The sequence below is a fragment of the Tamandua tetradactyla genome, chromosome 8, assembly GCF_023851605.1.
Source record: "Tamandua tetradactyla isolate mTamTet1 chromosome 8, mTamTet1.pri, whole genome shotgun sequence".
In the NCBI taxonomy this organism is placed as follows: domain Eukaryota; kingdom Metazoa; phylum Chordata; class Mammalia; order Pilosa; family Myrmecophagidae; genus Tamandua; species Tamandua tetradactyla.
The window spans coordinates 107,665,204-107,687,707 of record NC_135334.1 but is presented as its reverse complement, the minus strand read 5'-3'; the positions used below and the strand labels follow the sequence as shown (position 1 = coordinate 107,687,707).

General features: G+C 31.2%; 1 protein-coding gene across 6 annotated transcripts in view; it reads right to left on the bottom strand.

The window, feature by feature from the left end:
- ELP4 (elongator acetyltransferase complex subunit 4) overlaps positions 1-22,504 on the bottom strand; it is a 309,287-nt gene that overhangs the window by 107,670 nt on the left and 179,113 nt on the right. For all 6 annotated transcript variants that reach the window (XM_077114287.1, XM_077114290.1, XM_077114289.1 and 3 more), the window contains 2 exons: positions 18,646-18,754; positions 15,927-16,033 (listed from right to left, as the gene is read on the bottom strand). In XM_077114287.1, coding sequence (XP_076970402.1) covers positions 15,927-16,033; positions 18,646-18,754 — 216 coding nt within the window. The remainder of the gene's footprint in view (positions 1-15,926; positions 16,034-18,645; positions 18,755-22,504) is intronic.

Below are 22,504 nucleotides of genomic sequence, written 5' to 3'. Positions count from 1 at the left end.
ATTTACAATAAACAATATCTGCTTTCCAAAAAAACTAACTATGTTTTTTGGTCATAACAACTCAATAATTATTATTTAAAAATTTTTGAATACTTACTGTAAAGCAATGTAATGCCACCTCTTTTGATTAGAAAATAGATGCTTATGGGAAAAAATGTTAACAATTTCACTTTTAAAAAATGATGCAGATGCATCCTATAATAAAAATGTTCACTTAATGATCACACAATTAGATGGGAGGAATAACAGTATGATAAGATGAATGGATCACAGATTTTATTGCCTAAGTTAAAATTTAATGCAAAATTCAAGTTATGCTTAGTGTGAGAGTATGTAACTTTGACTTTTTCTGCTTAATTGCTTTTGCAATAAAGAACAAATTTACATATGTTTGTTCTATAAATCCACAACTACTCTAATAAAGAAATTAATTTAAAAAAGAATACATATAAATAGTTTACTTTGATAGAACTCCATCTTCTTCAGAATACATATCACAGGATTATATTACACAATTCACTGATGGATGTAATATTAGTTAAAATTAAAAATGTGAAAATACATAATTTACTTTCACAATTTTCTTCTTCTGGATATCTATTTTAGGTGATGTTATTGAAATCTTATATACCAGTAATTATTACATTAGATGAAATTAAAATAATGTAGAAAATACAAGGTAAGACATTACATTTGAAAGTAATTTACATTGCACTCAAAGCATTTACTCACTGTACTAATTATCTTTGTGATACTAGGAAATTAATTTGTATAAATTTCCAAAATAAAGTTGATGGTTATTTGATATTAGGTGCTTTAGAAAAGCCCTGTGTAGAATGTATTAGTGATTATACTACTACTTGATAAGATTATAAGCAAAATTACTCTTACTAAAAGGAATCTTTCTAAGGGAATTTCAAATGATTAAAAGGAAAGAACCATTAGGAATAAACTTATTAAGTGTTTGCTCTGATGAACTAACAGAACTACATAAGACAAACTTTTCACACCATATGAAACATCTTTAGATGGATTCACATTTTAATAACCCATTTTATAATAAATTGCTACATGTGGTCTTCAAGAAAACATCATTTTAAACGTACAACTATCTTTGTTTAAATAATCTTGATTTTACTTTTGTCATTTCTGCCCTGTCGTTCACTTGGTCCTCCACGCTAATTGTGAAAACTAGCCTTACCATTAAATCCTCCATTTATATTCTTGAAAATTACTTCAAATTTCTTCCTACCCAAGGTATTAATAATAAGCCCTTCAACTCTCCTTTCCCATCATAGCAAAATGTTTGATATTTTCTGGTTCTAAAGGGAAATTTTTTCACAGAAAGGTTGAAAAGCAGTATATATGCTTATTTCTTAAGTAGCCATTTTTCTCCGGACTTTACGTAGCAATAATAAAAATGGTAATTAAGTGAACATAAGGAATCTTTATCAAAGAAATAAAATAATGGTTTCTGCTATAGTATTCCAATTGTCATTCTCTTCTAATCTACTTTTTTCTTTTTTACTTTTTTTACATGCGCAGGCACCAGGAACCGAACCATGGTCTCTGGCATGGCAGGCAAGAAATCTGCCTGCTGAGCCACCGTGGCCTGCCTTCTCCCAATCTACTTTTTATTTTTTTTTTGACTTTTTATACATTTATTATTCCCCTGAGGGGTGTGCACCATTCCTGGAAATACTGCAATACCAGGTTGATGTGTGGAGTGGACTTTAAAATAAGAAATTTAAAACTTATTTTGAAAAATTTTTTATTTTAAAATGAGAGAATTAAGCTCCTATTGGAAACATTCATAATATAAAATATTTAGTGAGATGTTTCAAGAACTGGTAAATTCTTATAACAATCAAAATGCCAATAGGGAATTTTTGATATCTGATAATTGTGGTATATAAATAATAATTCTATTGAAAATCAGAAAATTTAAAAAGAGAGCGAGAAATTTCCCTTCTGCTACAGGCATAGTTTAAGTCTTGTGCTACAAATAAAAGGACCCTCCCTAGCATATGGTGTTGCTGCTATGTCTTCCCAGGGCTGATCTGTAGCTACGTTCACCTTAGGCTCATCCAGAAGAGGTGAAGTGTCAAATATAATTTCAGTCATAGGGTGGCTTGGTTGAGACAGATTAGTGGCATGCAATCATGATAGATAGTTTATCCTAGCCCCAAACTGCCACTTGGGAAATCTTAAACTCAAATGAACAGAGACTCAGTCATTATTAGTGTCAAGTGGGTATACAGAGACAAAATTTGCTTGGCAGAATGAAATATGAATCAAGGCGAAAAAGTGACCAATTGCATGTTCAAAACTGAAATTGAGAGGTGTAGTACAGTTTGGAAATATTTTAAATACCAGAAAATCACACATTATTAATTATTTATTGATTAATATTTAAAAAATGTTTCTCTATAGCAATGTATTTTTAGGAAGACAATATAAATCACATGTATTGTCTTATTTCAAAATCTTTATCCTCAAGATGCTGCACAGAAGTTTCCTTTTATATGTAGGCATAAGACAACATCTTCAAAATATTTCTTAAATACAATTTCTAATACTTTTCTTCACTTGGATATTCCAAGAAATAAGACTTTTAAAAAGAGGAAAAAATACCTTTGTGGAAATATTTTAACATTAAATGTTATGTATTTTGAGGATTTTCCTAGGAAGCAATTCGAAAATAAGAAAATCATAAATTTAAAATGCAGAAGAATTTATTCTAAATAATGCTCCAAATATTTTCTAAACACTTGAAAATATATATTTTAAAGTTGTAAAGTACATTATTCTATTAGCAAAAGCAAACTTTGGTATCTTTAAATCAGGACACCCCCAACCAAATATTCACAAAAAGAGTGTCCTCAAGTGTCACTGCCTGAAGTGATATGCTCTGACAAATCTAACAGCTCTTTCTGTGTCATTCCTAATGCACTTGTCACTCAGTATTATCCATCCTCATTAATGACAATGGGAAAGTTTATCTTGGGAACACGTTTTAAATCATCTGCTCTTTACAATGGGACCATGAAATCTCTTACAAAACATGAGGCGGGAACTACTCTGACAACAAAACCCCTTCCTGGCAGCTTTATTCTTAATTCCTGTTCAAGGAGTAATCTGTTTATTATAAAATCATACAGAACAATATATTAAACAGAATTTGAAACAAGAATAACTAGTGTGATTTTCAAGCTTACAAGTATTTTTACAACATTTTTATCAGGCTGAAAACGTTAAGTTGAGTCTTTTTTGTGCGGGTGTGTGTGCAATCTTCTATTATACATCATGAACACCTTTGAAGAGGGATTTTGTTTTATTTAATTTAAAAGTGACTTTCCAATGCCAAGGACAGTAGTATTTATATAATTATTTTTTAAAAATTCCATTAACTTTTTAAAAAAGGCAGTTGTGAGTAAAAATGTCCTCACATTTACATTTTCTAACCAAATGTCAAAGATTCCAACTCCAGTCTCTTCTGGCTTAGACATATCCTACCAACCCAAATACTACTTTTCATAATATATTTAAATTTTAAACTTTAATATGATCTTGTTTCATTGCCTAAGAAATTCCTACAGTTTAAAAAAATAAAATGAAAAATAAAAATGATTTCTGGAACTACAGTATTGCTTGAGCTTACTATTTTGATTTGATAATCAACTACTGACATTAGATAGCATGGATTATGAACAAGACTTTTTGCATACTTCTGCTGATGAAATCAAAACTTCCTGGAAATTTAGCTTTATGCTTTTTATTATCCAGCCATTAAAAGTTTAAAGCTGCATTTGATTTATAGTAAAATAATCTTAAATAGATTAAAATTTAAAACTAAAAAATCACATTTAATGCTGATTTTATCACTTCTAATCCTCTGAAACTCATTTGTGAACTGAAACACGATGCAAAAAACTACAGAATTTTAATATTTATGTTGTATGAAGCTATAATCCATAAAGTATTTTTAGCTCAGAATTCAAGACTATTAATTTAATATTTCTAATTAATGTTTTACTTTTAAAAAGAAAATATGGTCCCTTTAAAAGATGTTGAAAAAATTATATAGGCTTCATGCTTAAGGTTCTAAATTAAATATACACTAAATATCATAAAATGGTTAATTTAATTTATAATGATTTACAATAGAAACATAAATCTAAGAAAAATTAAGGTGCTATGCATACAAATAATTTTTCTTCATATATTAGATGCTTATTATGAATCCGATGATGTTATATAGAAAATAATTTATATGTGGCTTCAGAAACCAGAATTAATACTAGTGAGTTGAGGTATAGATAGATGTTTTAGCACCTGAAAGGATTTTCTAACTTTAGTCTATGTAGACAAAATGGGGTATTATTTGAAAAGTGGTTTCCAGTTGTTTAAAGAAGGGCTGGATCAGAAAAATATACACAGACACTAAGAAGCTGGCTTTGAAGAGCTTTAAGCTTCCTTCCAATTTTAACATTTTGTGAAATATAGGTATTTTCTTGAAAAAACTTGCATTAATTCTAAAAGTGAAAATTACAAATGACTCTGTACTCAGTACTTCTGAACTAAAGTTTAATTTGAAGACTATAAATCATATCCCCAAGTGGATAATTCTTTCAGTAAACTTTATTTGAAGCATGTAAAGTAAATATCCCTAGAAGTAGAGATTTTTTTTTTTACAGCACATTTCTTTTGAAAGAAGCCATACGGTAAATATTTTTGGTTTTGCAAGCCGAAGCTCAGATCAGCAATGTGGTGTGAAAGCAGCCATAGATTAATATATTAAAAAATAGGGCAGGGTGTGTTCCAATAAAACGTTACTTACAAAAATAGCAGGGCTGGATTTGGCCCATGGGCCATAGTTTGCTAAACGGATGCTCTAAAACATCAGTAGCCTAGTTGGTTTAATATTGTCCTTTACTTATCCAATTACATATGGACCAAAACACAAGAGCCTTCCTAATAAAATGATGGGAATGTTACAATAATTGGATGCTAAAGCAAAGAAACAGCCCACATTTATGGTACTATGAAGAGTAGATCACATTTCTGAAATACCTTTTCATGTACTCTTTCTGTTTCTTGACTAAATTTCACATTAAGTCAACAGGACCATGTGGAAGAGATACATTCAATTATAAATTGCATTGTAGAGCTTTCCTTCTGAATGTTATTTTCCTTAATCTAATTTCTATCTTGACTAGAATGGTTTTCTAGGAGAAATTCTTAAGAAACCAAACAAAAAAAACATGACTGAAACTTGCCAGTTTCATGTGTACAAGGAGGTCTTCAATGGGATGATTCTTCAATAATGATATTTCTAGATTTTATTACAGAAGCGATATTAGTTACTTTATCGACAATGTGCATTTAAATCTGAATTGTAGAATATCTAAAATCTTGTATTCAAATTCTATGGTACATATTCCATAACTTATGAGACTCACACATTTTTATAGTATTTTTCTGTCAAAAGCCAGAAAAACATATAGGTAAAAAAATCAGCCATACTGGCCATGTATGAGCCAGGCACTTACGGGTAACAAGTGGTTCAAAAGGGGCTAGAAAGTATAGGTCCTTTAAATGGAATTAGGATTGATTCCTATCTGCTCTGAAAAACAAATCTACCCTGAATATAATAGTCCACTTAAGGAACCAGATTGGGAAACATTTACTGTCATTTATGAATTTAGAAAATTTATTAACTAATATTTTAAGATGAAGCATTCAAAATAGTTTTCACATGACAAAAAAGGACAATACTAAAATCATGTTCAGATGGAATATCAATCACTTCAGTGTTAATTAAAAATGGTATCTTTCTATCATTTCTTACATGGTATTTTAAAAGAAAGCGGTTCTTTTATTTCAGCAATAATAGTTTACTATATTATTAGCTGATATTTGATGAAGACTATTTTACTTATACAAAACCTGGGAAGTATATTAAGCATCTATGGAAACTGAGTTAGCATTTTCAGATTACTCAGTATGAAAAGAAATGGTGAGAGTCCATGGTTTATGACTTTGGAAATTTATTATCCTTGTAAGATTTGATTTGGAATTGACTAGAAATTTAATTTTTTTCATTTACTAGTTTACAGGAACACCCACCCCCCCCCCCAAAAAAAATTAGGGGTGTGTGGTTGTTGTGTTTTGGAATGCCCAAATGCAGAGGAAGAATCTAAAATAGAAAAAAAAAAAAAAAAAAAAAAATAGAAAACAATGGGTACATTTACTTCATTATTATATTTTTACAATAGGACTTTTTTTGGGGAAAAATGGCTTATACCTTATACATATATACATACAATGTAAAGTCTAAATGTACTAAAATTATTACAAGGTAGAAATATTTTCTTTTCATCATTAATTTTTATTTTAAAGTGTTAATTTACTGAAAAATCAGGTGACTGAATTCAGTACAGATCATTATTCATATTTTATCTAAACATTTCTATATTAATAGTATTAAAAAGGTTGATGAATAATAATTAAAATGCCACTATCTAGTTTGCTTCCTTTTTCAGATCTACCCCGCAACTAACAAGTTTTGAACTTTGATACAGAAAAAATGGATTGCATAAGTTCCAGCCATTTTGAAATATGCTAGTTTTATGACTGAAGGGTATTTGAACATTATCACGGTGCTGTTTTTTTCTATACCTAGATGTGATCTACATAAATCGCTATATGTAATGTTTAAGCAGTTTCCCCGTAAAAGCTATAATTATATATTCTAATCATTTAAAAAAATGATTTATGTGAAGAATATAGCACTGGTGCATTTTGTTTTGCTCCACATTTTAGCGATTTGTTACAATATGTTAGCCTTTTCCTTTGCCCACTGAATACAAGATAAGTTGACCTATTTATTTATAAGCTCAACAAGGGCAATCCATTTCATGCTATAGCACTGACCCTTAACAAAGATCTTGTAAATGAGTAGCCCATTACAATATGTACAAGTGACCTTTAATTGCACCAAGAGGTTTTTTCTGTTACCAAGCTTTTTCAATGCTACACCACAGCTACAGTATAAATCTGTAAAATATTAATTAGGCTATTAAGCAGAAAAGGCAGAAACATCAAGGAAAAACCCCTGTATCAAAGTATGTAAAGGAAAAGTTTGAGGTTTTTAATTAAATGTACACTGTAGTAATGCCTTTTAAATAACTATTGATCAGAAAGATACTTCTTTTTATTCATATAAGATTAAATTTTTAGAATAGTCACATATGATTCACTAATTAAGGACTTAAAAATCTAAACAAATACAACTTTGCTCTTAATAGCTTTTGGAAACAAAGACAGTTATTTCAAACTTAACAACATTAGCTTAGTTTTTTTTTTTTTTTTTTTTGCATGGGCAGGCACTGGGAATTGAACCTGGGTCTCCCAGCATGGCAAGCAAGAACTCTGCACGCTGAGCCACCGTGGCCTGCCCAACATTAGCTTAGTTTTGTAACAGAAAATTTTAATTTTAGTAAAAGACACCACACTTCTCATTTTGCTGAATGACCATACAATTTCAAGTTTTGGGAAATATTCAATGAAGAATCATATACCTAAAAACCATATACCCAAATACATTCCAAGTATTGTTCATATTAAGCAATGATATTTAAAACAAATTTTCAGATAGTTCAACTGATTTACTCAGAAATTTCTGAATGAATATAATATATTCTTGACAGTCTTACAAAAACCTGAAACCCAATACTCAGTTTCATTAAATCCTTCATATTGGATATCTTATTTCTGAAGGCTCATGCCCAAATGATTTAGTTTGATTCTCCGCAACAATAGTGGGTTGATTTGACAGCACCTGACAAAACAGTTCAGCAAACTTCACTATACCAGATTAAAAAATGAACTGGCTTCTTTATGAAATGACCACTGTGACATGGAGTATGACAGTAATAACTTTGTTAGAATTTTAATTTCTGCTTAAAAATTTAAATAAGAGACAGATTACTAGTTTTGTGCTAAACACATTTCTATTACATTCCAGTTTCTCTTAATTATTATAGTCCTCTTATCCTACCTTTTAAAGATTAATAATTTATATTTAATCCCATCTTTCCTTAAGGAGATATAATTTCTTCCTTTTACTAAATGACAGGAAAGTTTTAGCAATATTAACTGATAAGAGTTGAAAATATTTCGCAATCATAATAAGACTTATTGCTTATTTTTGCTTAAAGATGGTATTCAAAAACACTTCCAACAAATAAAATATTTGCAGAAGAAAACACAGCTTTTAATATAAATGAATCAAACTTTCAATAGGACCAGTTATGAGAAAAGGGAAAGGCAAAAATTAGGAATTTGTAAAACTGAATATGGGAGATTCACTGTCTTAAGATGTATATATCTTAATCATCTCACAGGATAATGTTTATGTTCTTAAGACAACAGATGTAAAAAAATTTTAAAAATATGAAATGTAATATGAATCAGATAACAACCAGCTCTGAACGTATTACTTGATATTTGTAAAAGTATCTGAATATACAACTTAAGTATATTCAATAATACACTGCAATTAAGTTTGGGACACTTGAATCATATCAAAATAGATGACTAGAACAAGGGAACCCCATTTCATTGTACAGAATACTTATTTCCCCTTATGGATCTAAGATTTAGAAATTCTACAAAAGTGGTTAGTGTTTTCGGGAATGGCATTATATTTTTTGAAAATTAATTTTTTTCCAGAGTAAAATAACTACCATACCAAAAAGCTTGTAAATTAGGAAAACACAAGGAAAGTGAAAATTCTGCCACCCCACCATATTCATATTTATAATATATATTATTATAAATACATACTAACATAAAGTAGAATTATGTTATATGAGGGAGAGGGTATGATTAATCTAATCTAAATTTCTTTTAAGAATATATTTTATAAAAACAGTAGAAACACTCAATAAGGACAGAATAATTTCTACCTTGAATGTTAAAAGATTATTTATGTGTATATATATACATACACATGTGCTATCTATTATTAAATACATATCATATACATATATATGTAATATATATATATATAATATGCATATGATATGTATATGTAATATATATATATGGGCAGATAAATTTGTTATTATTTCTCCATGGAGAATCCTTTAGGGCAGAGGCTTTCTGGTTTATCTACCGAGGCTGAAGGGTAGCAGGTAGGTAGGGGTTAAGAGCACAGGCATTGGAATAAAACAAATTTGAATTAAAGTGTCATTTCATCCAGTTATTAGTTCTGTGGATTTGGGTAACTTGTTTTATCTCTATGTACGATGAGTTTCCTGATTTAAAAAATGTTGATAATAATAATACATGGTGGTTGTGAGGCTCTGAGAAAATGCCAATAAAGCACTTCTAATAGTCCTTGGCCCCTGTTAAACACCCAATAAAAATCATCATCATCATCATCATTTTTTAAAATAATATTTCATGGGGCTCTGAATATGCTAACTTCCTAGTGCAATTTTGCCCATGGAGCCAGGAGCTCTGGTTTAATTCTGTCTCTAACCACAACTGTGTGACTCTGGGAAGGTTACATAACTCTATTTCCTCACATTAAAATATGTGTAAAAATGCTGATGGCAAGGGTTCCTGTGAGGATCAAATAAGTATCATCAGATGTGGTAATGTATGTGAAAGCTCTCCAAACAAGGCCTCAAATAAATAAGACACGTAATAAATACTTCAAAATAAACTTATGTCAGATATAAATTAAAGCAAAAGTAGGTATTAAACAATTTAACGAATATTTAAGGAGTTCCTACTATATGTGCTAATGTTTTAGCAGCAAACTAGATAAACTATGCCCCTACTTTTATGTAGCTTAATTCTAGTGGTGAGGTTGGGGAAATATCAAATTAAGAGATGAACAATTATAATAGCATATAAGTGCGATACTGAGAATGAGAAAATAGGATACCCAATAGCAAGGGATGGGTGAATGAATACTTAGGATGGACCAATCAGAGAAAACTCTCTAAGAAGGAGAATGAGATATTTAACTTGTAATCTAAATGATGGAAAAAAATGATCACAGTGATGGACATTCTGGACATCTGCTCTGCAAAGATGCTGAGGCAGGACTAAAGTTGCTATGTTTTAGGGACAAAAGATTCCTGAAAGCTACCTATAACACAGAGCCCCTGGACACCATATTTATTAAGCTCTACAATGTATTCATTTCTTTTCCAGGCACCTTGGAGGACATATTAACAAAATATATGTTCTTACCTTCTAGGAACTTAAAAATGCATTTAGGGGAGGAAATGTGACAGCAGTGATCTGCCATCATATTTTGTTTTCTCTGTTTCTACCTCCCTTAAATACCAGAAAAAATACATTGCGGAAGGAAGTATTTCAAGGAGGGTCTGAAACTGGAAGTACCAATATCATGCAAACTGGGCAAACTGCTACAGCAAAGAAAATCTTTGAAATACTGCAATACGGTTCTCCTGGTGTCATATATCTACAAATGTATTCCTAAAAAAAAATTAGGAAGAAGAGATCTTTTTCTCCTTGCATCTTTAAATGATGCAAAGTCTATATCATCCTGGTCTCAAAGGTGAAAATACTGCCCAACAGGATCCTTTTGAGGACTCATGGACTGAAAACTATTTGGTAAGATTTTAAATATTTGACTTTTTCTTTGTGCCATCATCTCACTATTCAAATAGATGTTTTTCTTAAATTTCCTCAGTAAAATGTAGTTATGGTGTTCATGACCACACAGAGACTTTAAGATAGATAATAACCAAGTACGAATTTACACTTCCTTGTCAAATGAAGCAATAACGTCCTGCCAGCCAAACTCACCGGAAGCATGTGAAATGAACACAAAAACAAACAGGCCTTATGCTGCCTAAGGGAAAGTCAGCAAGATGGCAGTTTCAATCATTTGGAATAATACTAACACAGCCTTAGGCTTTCTCAGAATGGAAACATGTCACTATTACTGCAAGATTTCAACAAATCAGAATGCAGAGAAAAGAACACTTATGCAATCACATCCTAGGAGGGCACTTTACTCAATATTTAAGTGGAAAATAATTATAAAGAAATTTCAGAAAAAATTGTCAGTGAACATAAATGACTCAGGGAAAAATGTTTTTCTTTCAATGTATTTAATAGATTTTTTCAAAAGCTTACCACTTAGAAACAATTTCCTTTTACATTCTCCTTAAGGGATTATTAATGTAAAGACAAATTTTTATGAAGAAGTGGCAAGTGAAAAGTCTGGGATTCAGGCTGCCAGTAAGAAATACTCTTTTTCTTCCTATTACTTTGGGAAGTTTGATTAAAGAGAATAAGCTTTCACAACATTTACATAGGGAAGTACAATACTATTACTTTGGGAAGTTTGATTAAAGAGAATATGCTTTCACAACATTTACATAGGAAGTTAAAAAAATACTTCAAATATTTTGGGAACTTACCTAATCAGTACATTTTTAGCATATGTCTAGTCATGTAGCCATCTTTGGTCAATCATCAAAAAATCAAAGGCAAATTGGCATGACTCAACCCTAACTTTAATACCGCATGATTGTGTCGTGTAAGCTTGTTTTGTGTGAGAGCTGCTGTAGTTTTAGCAGAGAGATTAACAACCGGACCTAAGCTGGCCTCCAAACCTTGCCCTGCTGATGCCTCAAGCTCTTTGAAGTCTGACCATCATACCTGGCAAAAAAACAGTGGGAACTAGGATAATGTCAGAGCTAATCAAATTTTCACCACAGCATAGCTAACTATGGGGTTCACTAATTGGCCCAATTGCGGATTATACCTTTTGCTACAGATTCAAGACAATGATTTAGTTAAATGATGTTTTTTTTCCCCTTATCTCTTCTAATTAAGATGCCAAAGTGGGAAGAAATAGGATTAAACAGTGTTCCCCTCAAGGTGATAAGTACTTTGATAGGCTCTCTATGTAACGTGAAATATATATAGTAAGTATTAAAACAACTTCTGGAGATTTTGTGAAAACTGTGTGATACTATAGCTTGTCTATACCACTTGGGAATTAAAGTGTAAACATGTGGATGGTAAAACAATGAATTGGTAAAAATGTAAACATGTAGAAAATTAAATTTCCATTGTTTTTGACAATTAATTTTATTTATACGAAGAGATGGCTATATATATATATACATATATATATATATATACACACACACATACTTTTTTTTTTGCTAACAGCATAGAAATTCCAACTAATATTTGTAGAAGGCATCATTCTCAGAAAAGACATATTGGCCATGATGTCACAACTTAATTAATAATATTCCCATGCCAAACATTTCTGTTATCATTATTTTATTTTAGTGACATGATTGTGAACTGATAAGCAGGTTAACATATAGTAACTCTCTACCCCTAGGTATAGTAAACATATAGTCATTTTTCTAATTTTCATTCAAGCTCTGGAAAGTCTGAAGAAATTCAATGTAGAGAAGTAAAGAAACCTAGAACCAAAGATATCATTCAAAACTTCAAATTGCCCAACACTGTCATTGTGAACAGTACCCATGCAGTTTGCAAGAGTTTATAATTTTCCGATATGTACAAATTTCAAATAACTGCTCAAACCATATGAAGTTATACCGTAATATTATTAAAAAGCTAATTCATGCTGATGGCTTATACTATTCTGGTCTTAATGGTTAAGGATACATGTATTAAATAACTACATAAAAATAATAGCTACTTAATAAATATTGGCTGGTCAATTATTTTTTGAGAAAATAACTATTGATTAGAGAGAGACTGAGGTCCCATATTTTGAATTAGAGGTCATAGTAAGACAAGGCAACCTTGACTAGACTTGATTTATATTGACGGTCTCCACTCTCAATATTCTTTTAGTTTACAAGACCCATACAGACATACTATCTATGATAATTATAATTATTCTTAGACAAACTAAAGCCTGGGTAAGTATTCTTTATCCTTATGTTGAAAGTTTTTAGAGAACAGTGGCTATCTTTTGTATATTTCAGTGCAACTAAGTAACTGTGCTCTGCACTTGAACTTACAACCACTGAATCTCAGAGTTGGAAAGGATCAGCCCATTACAAAAATTGAAACCTTCTTTGCAAGATGTTGCAATAACTGCAATACTACTTTATTATCATTTATATTAGAAATTTAGATTAGAATGCAAAATACGATCAAACTGAAGAAGACGACACTAAAATAGCAAAATAAAAGTAAATTCAAGTGAAAATGTTGCTTTTGTGATGTCTTCAAATTAAAACAAAGTTGTATTTCAAATTCTATCAAATCTTGTTTATACATTATAATTATATCATAGTTTCTTATTACAAAGAAAAACTGGTTAATGATAATCCTGACACTAGAGAAGTAAAAATTATAAAACTGAAAAATATGAAAGTTTAAGTAGTTATTTCACCTCCTTGGAAGTGCCGCAATGAACCCAGAGTATACATCTTACAATGCTTAACTGAGAAGCCAGTGTTAAAAGTCATTTGACCAGTAGCGCTTATACAACTTTTATGGCTGTACTATTTGACTCCATAAAAATCTCCATTCATAATTTATCTATAGTACATATAATATTGCTGAAGACTTTATACCTACTAAGTATATGACCTTGTTTTTGGTTTTGGGATTGACACAAAGATGAAAAAGACGAAGTTTGTATATTGAATCTATTATTATATTTTAGTAAAAGTTCTTTGTAATAAAAGACTCATCCATTACATAGAAAATATAAGTAGGCCAATATAGAACTGGGTACATACTAAAGGCTCAATAAATGAATGCTATGATTGATTGATGGCCAAGAAATTAGTATATTATATGATTAATCAAATTTGATAGAGTTGTCATATATAGTTTATAAGGATTATCAATTTTTGAAGAATTGGAAAGCAGTTTCTTCTAACCTGAAACCAAATTGAACCTTCTCTTTTATTTATCCCAAATGTAAGCCAGAATTTTAGTGTTATTCTATGCTATGGTGTTTGTGGAAGGGCTAGTTTATAGAGCATTACAGTTGATAAATACTACTACTTATTATTATTATTATTAAATATTATTAGTTAAAACTTATTGTGATTAGATGAATGCTTCCATTTGAATCTGGACAAAATCAATGCAAACTCCTAGAAGAAATATTCTCCAAATCACTCGAAGAAATTAAAGACAACAGATTGACGTTGCTTTCCCTGTTAGAGACCCTGAGTGGCTCCTAGTAAGAAAAGATTTAGTTTTCAAATACATGAAAAGAGCAATGATTTAACAGAGAAAAGGTACCCTAAAAATACAGCTAAGGATGCCTGCTTACTTCTTTTGTCCCTGGTCTCCAACCATGCCTCCTTTTGAGATCAGGTGACAGAGAGTACATTCCTGGTTGTCAGAATAATCATCTTAGTTGATAAAGGTGATATATGGTGAAAAAACCTAAATCTTTCATTAAAAATAAAAATTCAACTGAAAAGAAAATGATGAGGCATGCCTTCCTTGTGACACTAAACAACTATAACTTTCTCCCTCTAAAGCTTTTTAATAATAGTATGGAAAATGGTCGAATTTCATATGTAAAATAATGTCTGAACAATTTCAATGTTGGGTTCCACTGCAATGGTATCTTTTGAGAACTAAAGCAAATTAGCTCAAGAATCACTGTTTCTATACTTGTTCTTTTGGCTTTAAGTGGTTTTGGAAGGGAGTCTCCCCAGATGAGAAACTTCTAACACTCATGCAGAGATGACCTGCTTGAAGAACTGGCTGCTTGATTAACTATTAACTGCTCTCAACAGGATTAGATAATTAAGGACATTGATGACCATTAATTAGGAGGAGGGCACATTAATTTGTCACTGGATAGGGCCCTTACAATGATTTATAGGTTAGTGCTACTTGCAAATGTGAAGGGAAAAAGAAAAAGAGAGAGAACCATTAAGTTACCTTATCAAGTGGCCAGCTAAAGAGGGCAGAGGGTCAAAAAAGGGCCAAAGTGGTCACTTAAGGGTGAAGTCCCAAACACCAAAGCAGTGCCAAGCCACATTGACCATCATTTGGTGATGAAGTTAAAAATATGCTAATTTATTGGTGGCAATTCTCTCTTTTTATGGTTTCAAGCAGTTAAGACAAGTGGCCTGCTTAAGAGCTTTTCATTTGAAAAGAGATTAAACAAAATGGTTTGTCAAGGCTGCTTGGCTGTTTTATGTCTTTGTTAAAAAAATTGCATAGACTATACTGATAACTATCACATCACCCAAAAGCCATCTTTCTCTGAGCATTTCTTTGTTAATAAATACATCAACTCTAATTGCTTAATAGTTCTATGTTCATTTGTTCTTTAGCAAGATTAAGTTGAAATAAATCTTTTGTACTACTTTCTGTCACTGTTGCTTGTATAAAGGTCATAGGAAAAAGTTTAAATTTTGCAGAAATTTACTTAAAGACTTTGGTGTAAATTATACTTTAATTAAACATGGAAACCTAAAGCTGATTTCACTAATATTAAAGAAAACTGTTTTTAGAATATAGATAAGAATCCTCTTTTTGTCATCACACACAATTGTGCATAGCATTCACATTCCACTCATAAGTAAACACAACTCATTAACATTTAATTAAATATGCTTTTGAAAGCATTGGAAATATACATGTCATACTTATTATGTAAGTTCAGAGCTTATTTTAAATAGATGTTTCAAACAAAATAATTTTTGCTGTACTCTAATGAAATATCATTAAAATAAAAGACAAAAATTGGATAGTCTCAAAAAAGTCATTGTTATTCCAAAAGAACTTTAAAATGTTTAGAACTAAACAAGTTTTAAGAATTTCACTAAAGTGAAAACAGAGAGATACTTATTTACCTTAAGATTGTGAAGTAAAACATAAATATTCTCTCTTACCTCAATGGTGAAAAGCTTCCTTTTTAATTTAAAAGCCAAGTCTTTCACATCTGATACATCACAAATCAAGTTATTAAGCCGTGGAATCTGCCGTATATGAATCAAACCTTGTGGAAAGGAAATTAAAAGAAAAATAAAATTGAAAACACTGTCACTAGATACATAAATTAAGGAGTCTTACAGCAGAATTCTGTAAATTTACATACAAGCATCCTCCCCCTTTAAAACTGAAGCTTACTACCAGGAGCAATGAAGCAAATGGTGTGATTATACTCAAGTAATCAAGCAGAATAAGATAAACAGAAATCCTTGTGCGAGGAAAACTAATTGCACTTTGGTACAGAAGTACAGATGTAAAGAGGGATCTTAATACTTGTCAAAACTACAGCCGGTTTGTGTGTGATTTTCTCTTGTATTTACAGTAAGCAAATATGGCTATCACCTTGCATGCTGCCCACGGCATCACTGAGTGATCTTTATTTTATTAAATGCACCAGTAAGCAGCCAGCAAAACAAGGCTTATGGGTTACTGATAACCAGTGAAGCACTAATGAAAAGTATTTCACTTTGTATCTTATTAATGACTTGAACAAACCACTGAAGAAAACTACATATCAGAGCACATTCTAGGATCAAACATTAACCCACATACCATATACACTCGTTTCTGTGTCATATTGGACCTTTGTGTAGCTGTTATGAGCTTTGCAACCGTGCTAGGTCAATCAAGAGCTTTGGTCTCTTGTCAGTAGAAACACTTGCTAATTTTTTCTGACAAGGGCACTGGATGGCTTTTGTGGAGCCTATTGCAGTTTCTGACTCAACCAGGGGTCATTCACCACAGATGAAGACATGGAAGATTCTTCAGTGCATCTCTCTGCCTGACTTAGCCCATATTTAAAAGTCACCATTCCAAAGATACTGATCTCTAAACGTGGGGAAAAATGCAAATTCCAATTGTGAACAAATTAGATACATCTAATTTACAGAAATTGTTTCTTTAGTACAAAGTATTGTGTGTATTTGAATGCTAAGTAAAAGACGGCTTTTTAGTTTTGGCTTAACAAGGTAAACCTGTACGTGTTAAATTTTAGAAATGACCCCTTCAAAAATAATTCTCTAAAATATCTGACTTAATTTTTTAAACTTAAAAAATGTAAAAGGTGTTATGCAAGAAGACAGTTTTTACCTACGAATTAAAAACATCTCAAAACGAGCTATTCAGTAAAATATATTTATTTGAAATAAGCACACCATATTTCTATTCACACTTTTTTTTCCATTTTAACCTTATATATACTTATTTAGCTAAACATTAAATCAGGAGGCCTTATAGAATCAGTGGACGATTTAATCAACTCCTTGTTATTAATAAGAACTTTGAATAACTGATTAATTCAGATATTTCAGCACAAAGAATCGTAGCCTTTTAGCACTTGGAATGTTTTAAAATAACTTTTTTTCACACTATAAGATATAATTTTCCTAAATTTATAAGTTTTTAATACTTACAAATGATATTCAATATAATAATTAAGGGAACATTTAGTTTGTATTATTTTAAAAGAAAATAGAAATAATAAATTAGTCTAGTCATAATAGACCACTTCCTATTGTAATAAAAATAATATATTAAATGAGTTACAGTGTCAACTTAGGTATATATAACATACACATTTATGCAAGTAAATACTCATGAGGCTTTGTTCACAGCTTGTAATTTTTAGCCTTTTAAAAATAGTTGATTATTATGCTGGTTTATTTTTTTAAAAAGATGTATGCTGTCTTTTCAAAGCACTGGCTAAATATACCATGGAAAGTATCTCATAATCTTTAATATATTTTTTGTATACTCTAGTACGTAAACATAAAAATTTGCCAAAGTCTTATGCATTCTTGTAGCAGACTTCAAATAAGCTCTGAATCTTTAGGCTAGAGGTTTCCATGGAAGAACAGTTGCTACGAAATAATAGTAGCAATGATTTATTTATATTAGGAATATCACTCTGGACAAGGTAAAAATCTATTATTTACTACATTCTGTATTTGGTTTAGACCTAACATATAAGTACTAATCCTTTCCTATTCAAATAGGTCTATGTAAAAACCTTTACCAAAAAAAGGCTCAAAGTCAACTAAAGGACTAAATTGTTATTATACTATTATTAAAATGTTCAAAAAATATAAGTAAAACAATTGATGAATTGACCTGTGTTTATATCAGGGTGGCAATATTTTAAAATTTGTTTGTAATTCAAATTAATATTAAAACAAACAAAAAGTTTTTCTATATGTAGGAATTTTAAAATATGATGCAGTATGCATTTTATTTTTCTAAACAAGTATGCTTTATAAAGTATAAACTGCTTTGTATAAATCGTATACAAAGCTATGATTATTAGAACTAACATGGTATTTATGTCAACATGACTAATAAACACTACTGATTTTATGGTAACTTTAGACTACTGGGCTCACAAATGTACATCTGACTGAGCCATGCGTCAGTACTAGGACTTAGCTCCTTTCAAGCAATTACGATAGTTCCTCTGAGTATTAATGTAGTTGGGTAACAAGACTGGCCAAGCATGGAAAACATCTAAAAGGTTTACAACAAAACTCATGCTACTGACAGCAAACATTCCTACTGGACAGGATGCTTCCAGGTACCATAGAAGCAGCCAGGATATGCTCTTCTCATTATAAAGGTGATGCTTACCATGATAATCCTTATATAATGGGTTGGTTTCTCTCTCAGAACCGATAAATGATTCCAGCCCAATGACTACATCTGACAAGTTTGTAACACGTACAATCATTGCTTTATTCTGCAAAACATTGAAACAAAACATTCACGTTATGTTTAAAAACATAACATCTACACAGTGCCATTATGCTCTCTCACTGATGAAATGTCATGGAGAAGGACTATAACACAGAGAAATAACTTACTTAAAGTTATCAAAGGTCAAAAACCGAATGAAAATACACTCTTAATTGAAAATTCCAGCCCTTGTAGGAATGCTATTCTAATTCAAAGAGCTGAATTCTGGTAGAAAACATAAATTGATTATTTTTCTTTTGTTTTAAAAGGCAAGGCTGTCTTTATTCTCATACACTATTATTCATTTAATTGCTTCACCTATTGTCCATTGGAGAATATGGCAGAAGCAGAATTCAGAAGCAGCAGAGACTATTTTATAAAGTATGAGGCAAGGGTCCCACTGCCGCTTGTCAGCTGGGATCGGGTCCCAGCCCTATAACAGCTGAGGTCTTCTATGTCATTTTAGAAACACTGAAGGGTCCAGCTAAAAGGATGCAACATGGCTAGCTTTAGCGTCTTCTGTTTTCTTTCCAGATGCTGCCATTTGGCTCTGGGATAACAAAGGCAAAGAAAGGATGGTAGATGACTAGCACTAGACTGACTGAGTCTTTCCTTCCCCAGACAACCTGAGATGTGCCAAAATGTTGCTAAATAATATATCTTTAAAAATGCTACCACATTTGTTCAAATTAATATAATATATTCACATTTCTAAATATTGTATGTCCAGTTATTAAATAGCAAAAATTCCCAAATTCTCATAATTTCATGACTATAAAATATAATCACCAAATACTCTCTAGCCATTTAAAGATTATCTTATTTAATGAAGATTTAATATTCCTTTTAGGCCCTGACAATGTGGTAAATCAGAAAAGTATTACTATAAGCTATTACACATTAGAAATGTTTTTCTCTGAAGATACAGATAAGTTGAAAATATTGTTGTTTGTAAAATTTTATATTTTTGAAACTCCTATTTTATGCATTGGCAATACCCACCAGTATAAAACAAAATTCTTAAAAAAGTATGGGAAATATAAAACAGTCAAGAAAATTTATCAATCTGCTAAGCTTCCTGTTAAAGAAAAGTCCAAACATAATCAAAGATGTTCACTTTCTTAAAACGTGACTTACTACAGAGCTTACTGGTATTGCTCATCTCTGAAATCCTCTTGTAAAGGTTGCAATAAGAATGAAAAATAAAAGAGGGACTGGTCATTTTTACCTGATGGTATAAAATACATAGCAATCTGTATCACCAAATATTATGCTGAAATGACTGGGTAACTCACACATAGCACAGCATTTTAAATTCCTTCATAAGCAGGAATGGGTTATTTAATGTTTCAGCCTTTAAATCAAGAGCTCATAAAAAGTATTCTTCTTAACTGTGATTAATACTTTCAATCACGTGGATACCAAGTATAGAAAAACAAACATAATTTGGAAATGCCTCTTCTTTTCTAGGGCAATTTTTCATTCAGTGATGAGAAAATAATACAGATTGATTCTTTACTTTCAGTTCTGTGCCACAGGGAACAGTCCTACTCCAGGAATAACAGGGGCTTCAGAGGCCCCAAACATGCTCCTCTCAATATTTCTTTAGCCAAAGACATTATATCAAACTCATCCAGGTTGGGTTTCAGCCAGTTATTCTTCACCCAAACAAAAATGTCTGCCAGACATTCCAACAGCTGGGAGACAGTTCACAATGAGTCAACTTGAAAATGATTCATTGTGTTGAGTACTGAACAATGCTGGGGTGGGGGTGGGGTGTGGCTGGGTTGGTAGTAGAGGGTGAGAACAAGTGGGAGATGAAGAATAACCATGTGGTTTCCCAATAAGAAGAGTCTTGGATAACAACCAGCAGGCTCTTATATCACTTTTAGGATAAGCTCAACTGGGAAGAGTACTCCTGACATGGACCTTCAGATGAACAAGCACTTGCAAAGGCTACTGACACTATTTCTTAATCAAAAAGGTCAGATTTCCTTTTATCTGTAAGTAAAAGACTGAACCTTTGTGTCTAAATATCTCACTCTAAAATGATAAAAGTCAATATTTGTTAGAACTCAGTTATTTAGAATTTTAGTGATTTAAACTAGGGCTTTCTCAATTACATGAATCATAGAAATTGCAAGGCTTAAAGGTAGGATTAGTCTTCCATTCTAGTAGTATATATCAGGATAGTGTGTATTTATATGGTCAACCTGACATTTATTTCAAAAGGATCTTCCTTCCTTAATTTAGCCTTAATTCACAAATCATTCAATAGCCTGTAACATTTATCAAGCTATCGGTCCTTCTAAATCAGTTTGTGGGAGATAATAATAAAAAAAAAATCAAGTCCACTTTGAAGAGGAAAACTAATGAATTCCAAATAAGAGAGGTATATGCGGCTAGGATTTCAAAGTTTCTTAGAATTTCATGCATAAATTTCATTTTTTATATTTATGAGTTCCATAAATTTATGGCATGGTTATTAACTATAAACTAAATTCTATTTTAAAAAATTAGAAGAAGTATTAGAACAAGCACGAATTTTAATTATCCTATTATCATAAAATAAATTATAGTTAACAGTGGCTGTTTCTGCTTTTTGCATAGCAATTTTGTTAAGTAGTTTGTTTTATGTGAGGTGGTAAACCAGATTAATTGTGAAAATTGTACATATATCTGTATACATATCATCAGATATATCAGAAGAAAATCTCTAGAATAAAAAGCACTGGAAGTTATTTGAGAATAACAGCTAAGCTTTGATCTACATAATCTTTATTTTTATTACAAGCTTATCCAGTCTTCTGGTTCTTTGTAGCATTAAAGATGCTTAGGCGTACGAATGTTCATATTTTTTAAAAAGTTAAAAGTGTTATACAATTACTTCTATACCTCCAAGATTCATAAAGACTATGGTCTACTGATCTAATACCTTAAAACTACTCTTGTCAAATCATAATAATACCTTTAAATCATAATAATAATACTAAATGGTCTTTTAGATAAAGGTAGGTGAATTGACTTAAAAGAATCTAAAACAACTCAAAGAAACCCTTGAAAGCATAATAATCACAATTCACTTTAGGAGGAATACACTATGGACAGCAAATTGTCATAATATAACCCTCAGTGTTCAGAAAGCTTTAGCAATTTACTGAGCAGAGACACTGAAACTGGAACTTCCACATTCTCATCCTAACAGATTCTAAATGTTGTTATGTTAGTAGCCAAGATGCAAAACCTCTTTGGTCTTCAGTATATATAGTTGGAAATAGATCAGTAAAAGCATTCGCACATCAAGTACTTAGACATAAGTTTTGTATATAATTTTTTTTGTTAATTTTGAATTTGTCACATTATGGGTTTCAATAAGGAACATTTTGAGTAAGGGCATTCAGGATTCATTAATATGAGCAAATTAATGGTTTTAATACATGCAGCACAGTGACATCACCCAAGAATGTATAGCGATACTGCCTCCCCTCCTCCTTGCCCATCTGGATGTGAAAATCTAGGATGGCTCAAAACTCCTTCTTATACCAGACAAATCTCCCTTCGCTCCTGGGTGAAAGTTGTCAGTTCTGGACAGTAGCCAAGACACGACTAGGAGGGAAGCCAGAAGAGAAGAGAGGCAGTGTCCAGGAGTTTTAAGAGTTTGCTGGCAGTCTTAAATAGCACTGTTTTAAGTTACACAAAAGGCTCTTAAAATTTTCTTTCGCAGTGTAATTTCTTAGTCATTTAAATTTAAATT